Source organism: Macrobrachium nipponense, chromosome 1 (genome assembly GCF_015104395.2).
Source record: "Macrobrachium nipponense isolate FS-2020 chromosome 1, ASM1510439v2, whole genome shotgun sequence".
Classification (NCBI taxonomy): Eukaryota; Metazoa; Arthropoda; class Malacostraca; order Decapoda; family Palaemonidae; genus Macrobrachium; species Macrobrachium nipponense.
In genome coordinates this window covers 144,121,886-144,129,421 of record NC_087200.1, presented here as the reverse complement: position 1 = coordinate 144,129,421, position 7,536 = coordinate 144,121,886, and the positions used below count along the sequence as shown (strand labels likewise).

General features: G+C 39.2%; 1 protein-coding gene across 1 annotated transcript in view; it reads right to left on the bottom strand.

Annotated features, from left to right (window-relative positions):
• Positions 1–7,536, bottom strand: part of LOC135219705 (S-phase kinase-associated protein 2-like) — a 132,741-nt gene that overhangs the window by 111,077 nt on the left and 14,128 nt on the right. The window contains exon 2 of the mRNA XM_064256691.1: positions 4,649–4,766. Coding sequence (XP_064112761.1) covers positions 4,649–4,766 — 118 coding nt within the window. The remainder of the gene's footprint in view (positions 1–4,648; positions 4,767–7,536) is intronic.

Here is a 7,536-nt window from a genome sequence, read left to right as displayed (position 1 = left end):
TTTATCCCAGATTCCAAAGATCTAGACAGACCAGAGGATCCAAGGTCTAATCGGTGTGAAGGACCTACTTCTGAAGGATTAGTTTGTCCACTAAAACATTTAAATTTCCCCTGGATAAACCAGGTGAACGGAGTCACTTTATTTGGTCTGCCCACTGGGGTAGATCTCTTGCTGCCTGGCAGAGAGAAGGGGAATAAGTGCTGCCTTCTTTCTGGATATATGCTAATGCCGTGATATTGTCCACATGTGTGGACTACCCATATTGTTGCAGAATATGGTCAAGAGGCACTGAAGGTCTAGATGAACCACTTTCAGAAGTCTCTGACATTTATATGTAGACTGTGTTGGTCTGGGGTCCATATGCCGGATATTTCCTTCTTTCCCAGTAGAACTTCCCAGCCTAAGTTCAATGTGTCTGAATAAAAGTCAAAGTTGGGGTTTTGGGCCTGAAGAGACTTCCCTTCTGACAGCCTTTCTTCAGACAGCCATCGCAGCAGTCTCCTTTGATCTCCAAGGTGATCATAAACAAGTATCTGACTGAGTTTTCCTGTTGATCGAGTGCCAGCGTAATTCTTCTTCACTTTGAAAAAGAAAAAGAATAAGGACTGGAAGAGACCTCCTTCATTCTCTAATGAAGAGAGCAAAGGTGAAGCTGTCCTGAAGGGAAGCTTCTACGGCAACAACAGGACACCAAAGATGATTAGTTCATAGCAAACTGGTTGTTCCCGTCAGCTTGCATATACATCCGGTGAGATCCTAAGATCAAACCAGGAACATAGGCTCTTGCATCTGAACTCAGGAGAGTAGACTCTGTAGAGCTCCTCTTATTCCCTCGTCCATCCCAGTGTAACCCAAGAAATAGAGAGAGAGAGAAAAAAAAGAAGGATTGACTGTTCTCGCCCACTCTTCGGTCGGAACTAGCAAGAGGGGGCAATAACATGCGTGATCATCACCTTGCGGTGAAGATAGCAATGCACTGACTTTGGAAAACATATTCGCCTCAGCGAAAAATGTTTCCTAAAAGGAGAGCAGAGGTTCTCACCCACCAAACAGAGTATTCTTTTCCACCAACTGGTTCATTCACGCAAACATGAGTGAGAATTTGCAACGTCTTGCCATGCATCTTTCTCCGGGACCAAAACCTCCAACTCACCTGAAGTCCTGTCTTGAAAGACAGACATCTAAAGAACCTGAAAGACACTAATGATAGCATATACAAGCAAGGGCGAGTCACTGAATGATACATCCCTCTCCTTTCCTGCACCAAAATCGGAACCATGAGTTGTCTCTCCAGCACCGAATTTTGGATGTACAATACCCCATAGAGGTTTATAATTTGGAGTGTTACCCTTCGAAGACCCAAAGGAAGATCTTCTTAAGGGCCTAGCATATACTAACTTCTTCCTAAACCAATTAAGTCTAGGAGAAAAAGGGGAGGAGGGAGCAGAAGACGAGAATGACGAGGATGAAGACAACAATCCCTTTCTGAAGAGTTCGTTTGGCAGAGCCAAGCACTTGACTTGACCGACCTGGACAGGCCAAGCCAAGTCGAGTGAGCTGATCACAACCACATAATTATGTGGTAATCATCAGTAAAGAACTATCATTTAATACCAATTCAATATTCTCCTTCGACGCCAAAGCCCCATGAAGGAGAATAAAGAGGGCCTCTATGCCTGCTGTCCTATGTGTTCGGACTCTAAGGTCCAAGACACATAGACAGGACTTGACCATGCACCAAGAAAGTGTTGCCATGCAATTTCATAAGCCCAAACCAGAGTGAAGAGAGAATACTCCTTAACTGGTAGAGGTTCGTCTTGATATCCAAGCACTCGTGATAGGAGTGCCAGAATTCATATGACGCGCTCAGCAAGATTCCCAACTCACATAAAGACAATCATCAAGAAATCTTGTCTTACCTAAGTGCTCGAGTATTGCAAAAAACCAAGCACTTAGTGTAAGCCAGCAATTCCAAGGGATCCAGGTGCTCAGCGAGACTTCCGAGTCTTGTACAATAATCAGGAGGGCCTTGTCCCACCCAAGTGCTCAGAAATAGATGAAACCTAGCACTCAACGAGCACCTGAAAATTCCCAGGAAATCAAGAACTCGGCGAGACTCATGAGTCTTGTAAAACAATAATCAGAAAAGCCTTCTCTTGCCCAAGTGCACGGAAACAAATGAAACTAAGCACTGGAGCAACTCTGCGAGACTCCCGAATCTCGTCAGACGATCACTGGGAAAGGTCCTTCTTTGACTTCCACAGAAATTGAGGAGGAACAGGCAAAGAACAAGTCTTATATGGATCAAGAGCGTGATTCAACAGAATATGCACTTGAGGCTCCCAAACCACGAGACCTCACAGGAGATTGTGAATTGGAGTTAGCCCAAAGGACGTAAGAGCACGGAAGGACACCATCTGCAGGTGTTTGAATCCTCAGAATTGGAACATCAGGTGGGAATCTACTATGCATTGAACGAGTACTCAGGAGTGTTTGACGTGTTGGCAGAAAGGGACGAGACATGAATGTCTCGTCCCGTGCCTGAATTGGGACGGCCTGTCAACAATCCTGGATGCTCACATGTCAATAGAAGCACAAGCACTCGGAATGACTCACTAACAAGCACCCAACACAGTACCTGTCTAGAGGTGAATCTCTCAACAGGTGACAGGAATTCAAGCTGAAGCCTGCACTCCTGTTACTCCCAAAACACAAACCCAGGGGTAACAAATCAGTACCCGAACCTGAAGGTCAGGAAGAGCCGAGGAGAGAATCCATTGCCTCCTCAGCTTTCCTGCTTCTCCAGGTGTACGATTCTTCAGAATTGAGAAACCAGGAGGGAAACTACCAAGCACTGACGAGCCCCCAAGTGCTTGACACCAGAGGGCTCGATGCGTTGGCAGAAAATACAAGACAAGTGAATGCTTCATCCTTTCTCTCATTTTGTGCTGTGGCGGCATAATGCAAAGCAACAAAGCAAGCAAACTCCCCACAGTTACGTTAATCATACCGGCAGAGAAAATTTCCCACAGCCACACTTTCCCCTTTACGTTACTTTTTACACACAGGACAACTAGCTTACCGAAATAGGAACAGAACACACAAAACAAAAATACATGTACTCACATCAGACTCCAGATACTCAGGGCTAGGTAGGTACTACTGTCCACTGGATATAGCTAGGCTAGGCTAGCCGAGACACAACCACCGCCGACAATCACAACAAACAGGCAAACACCAAAACAGTAAAACTCAAAAAACAACACCCCAATCACCATACAAACAACCACCAACCGCTCAAAAACAAACTGGGAAGGTGAGAAGTCTCTCTGTCAACAGCTCTGGATACTCATAAATCAAAGAAACACAAGCACTAGGAATGACTCACGAACAAGTGCCCGACACAGTACCTGTTAGATAGAACCTCTAAACAGGAGACAGGAATGCAACCAAAGCCTGCACTCCCACTGCGCTTGAAACTTAAGTCCAGAGGCAAACGAATCGGTTTCCATTGCCTCCTCAGAAGGAGGCAACCCCTTGGAAATCCTGCAGGACTTCTTAAGGAGGAGAAGCATCCTTCCTCTCTTTGCCCAGAGAAGGCTGGGTCCTGGATTTCCGCTAAGGGTCACTGCAGCCAACATTACGCACCATTCTCTCCTTGCATACTACATTCCAACCCCTAAATTTTTCAGTTCTATGCAAAGAAAAGTGTGATGAGTAGTCCAGGTCCAGTAAACAAAACAAATTTCAAATGTTTTAGCCTAATTGCAAACGTTTGGCCTATTTCTTTAAGGTAATTATTTACCAGTTCTGCCCTAAAGGAATGGTGTAACATTCGAGAATTATTCTAAGACAAAACTATTACCAAAGACTTGCAAATTGTAAGTAGCCGGCTTGTTGATGAACCTAAATCAAGGTAATAACAAAAAAAGACAAGACTCATCCTGAAAGATTTCTGCTCAAAGGCTATGAAATACGCATTGCGGTGCTGATGTAATACTATTGATATCCTGTGACATAACTAGAAAATAAGAATAGGCTGCTGCAAGCACTCTATACAGGCAGTCCCCGGGCTACAATGGGGGTTCCGTTCTTGAGACGCGCCATAAGCCAGAAATCGTCGTATGCCAGAACATCGTAAAAAATCCTAAGAAAACCTTACTTTTAATGCTTTGGGTGCATTAAAAACTATGTAAACTGGATTTTTATTGCATTTTTCATTAAAAAAAAAAATGTAAAATATCGATTATTTTGCATTTTCGGTGTCATATTCTTTCTGCCAGATGAGCGTTGTAGGTGCTGTAACCCTGGAACATGCGTTGTAACCCTGGAAATAATTTCTGATGAATATAATTGAAAAGCCGCCTTAACCTCGGACCGTCATAAGCCGAACCCATCGTAACCTGGGGACTGCCTGTATTTTGTTAAGTACGGCATAAAACAGAATGAGATGGTTAGCTAAGTCGCTTCTAATGTACCGGTGAAATCTGAATTTAGCCTGCCATACGTGGAAAACTAATAGTTATGTAATTACTCGGTAAGTCACTTGCAAAAAAACACAAGTTATAACAAAAACACAGTTGGCTCAAGTCAATCTTTGGTAACTAAACTTTTTCACTGGAAATCTGATAATATCTATGAAACTTACCATCACCAGCTATAGTGTCCAGTCTTCTCCTCTTGTACACCATAAATTCCTCATTCATAGAATCCTCATTAAAGAATGGCCCAGTACTGGGGATGTTTTGATTGCAAGGCTGCAGAACCTACAAAAACAGGAAGATTAAATTTTGAAACTTCCTTAGCAAGGAGAAAATAAGGTCATCAAGTAGAGTATATTTCAATTGAATGGCTTCATCAGTTGTTACTGCTACTGATGCATATGCAACCTGGTCACCTTAGAAAGAGTAGATGGTTTTTACTAATCCTCTCCCCTACCAATGCCCATCAAAGAGGCCTCAAACATACGTACCTAGGCAAGATCTATGGATACAGATAGAGGCAGCTGCATTGGACTGTTCTCTCCAACTTTAAAAGGTGACAGTTCCCAAACATCATTCCAACATTTATTTCTATTTTCACTGCTCTAAACCATGTCTCTCTATATTTACTTCCTTCCTTCAACAGTCTACCCTCATACTTTCTGCACCAATTTTGTCTCAACCATTTCCATTTGGACAGCCTCATATACTAATCAACTGATTCTCCTACAGTTAATTCTTTAGTTCTCATTTTGTTTGCTCTCTAAAACCACCATATTCCTCATATCTTTCTCATTTATGTATTATTTAAATGTTATCAACTTATCCATAAAAACTGAGTTGTACTATGAATTGTATTCATAAGCTATACAGTATTCCCCCCGTATTCGCGTTCTCCGGATTTGCGGACTAACACATTCGCGGATTTTTCTTTGGAACCTATCTAGAAATTATTCGCGGAATTTCCCGACGAAAATAATCACTAATTAGTGTATTTTGATGTTTATTTTCATGACTAAATACATTTTTATGATACAAAAATGATTTACTAATTTTCAAATATTAATTTTGATTAACCCTCTTACGCCGAAGCCCTAAAAATCAAAACCTCTCCTGTATGCCGGCGCCGGTTTGGAGTGAGCGCGGAAGCGGAAAAAATAATTTTTTTCAAAAAATCACAGCGCGCTTAGTTTTGAAGATTAAGAGTTCATTTTTGGCTAATTTTTTTGTCATTGCTTGAAGTTTAGTATGCAATCATCAGAAATGAAAAATAATATAAATATCATATGTAAATAATGCGATATATGGTAGCGAAAAAAAAAAAATTCATAGATAATTGTATTCAAATCATGGTGTGCAAAAAACGGTCAAAGCTAACGAGTTAATTTTTTTTAGTTGTATTGTACACTAAATTGCAATCCTTTTGATATATAATACATAGTAAAACAATAAAAGCAACACCGGAAAAATATTATCACAAAATGATGTACGAATTCGTAACGCGCGGACGTAAAAAAATATTATTTTCAAAAATTCACCGTAATTCTAAATATTGTTCTAGAGACTTCCAATTTATTTCAAAATTAAGACAAATGATTGAATATTATGATACTGTAAGAGTTTTAGATCAGAATTGCAGATTTCGACCATTTCGGACGAGTTAAATTTGACCGAATGTCGAAATCTTTTTATATACAATTTTTTTATATGCACATATTTCGGAGATGGAAAAAGCTAACAACCTTCAATTATTTTTTTATTGTATTCTTCATGAATTTGCGCACATTTTGATATATGAAACTCTATAAAAGGCTAATATGAAAAGGAGCAAATATTAGGATAATGCGATGTACGTATTTCGGAGACTTGCGGCCGCGAATCGGCGCGCGGAGTGAAGGTAAATATATTTTTCAAAAATTCACCATAAATCACATATTGTTTTAGAGACTTCAAATTTGTTTCAAAATGAAGAAAAATGACGGAATATTACTAGGGGCCGTAAGAGTTTTAGCTTACAATTGCGTTTTTTCAACTATTTCGGTAGAGTCAAATTTGACCGAACGTGGTTTTTTTTCTATTTATCGTGAATTATATGCAAATATTTCGAAAAAAGAGAAAAGCTACAACCTTCAATCATTTTTAGTTGTATTCTACATGAAATTGCGCACATTTTCATATATAAAACTTTATGTAACAGCTAATTTTAAATGGTGCAAACATTTCGACAATCGCACAAAAAAATTCTGATTTTTTCGGAAGAGTTAACCGCGCGAATGTAAGGAAAATGTTTTTTTTTTTTTTTTTCATAAATTCACCATAAATCGAAATATTGTGCTAGAGACTTCCAAGTCGTTGCAAAATGAAGGTAAATGATTGAATATTACTAGAATATAAGAGTTTTAGCTTTACAACTTGCGTTTTTCGACCATTTCGGTAGAGTCAAAGTTGACCGAAAGTTGAAATTTTTGCACTTAACGTTATTTATATGAAAATATTTCGAAACTGATAAAAGCTACAACCATGGATTGATTTTTGTTGTATTGTGCATGAAATTACGCACATTTCCATATATAAAACTTTATGTAACGGCAAATTTAAAAGGTTGCAAACATTAAGGACAATCGCAGCACGAAAAAATTTATCGGAAGAGTTATCGCACGAACGTGAGGAAAACGTTTTTTCATAAATTAACCATAAATCGAAATATTGTGCTAGAGACGTCCAATTTGTTTCAAAATGAAGGCAAATGATTGAATATTATTATAATATAAGAATTTTAGCTTACAATTGCGTTTCTCGACCATTTCTGTAGAGTCAAAGTTGACCGAAGGTTGAAATTTTTGCACTTATCGTTATTTATATGAAAATATTTCAAAATTGATAAAAGCTACAATCATGAGTATTTTTTTGTGTATTTTACATGAAATTGCGCACATTTTCATATATAATACTTCATGTAAAGGATAATTTAAAATGGTGCAAAAATTATGTCAAAGTGACGAAATAATTTCCGAAATGTGTCACTGATACTTTTTAGTGCGATAAGAAGAAATTC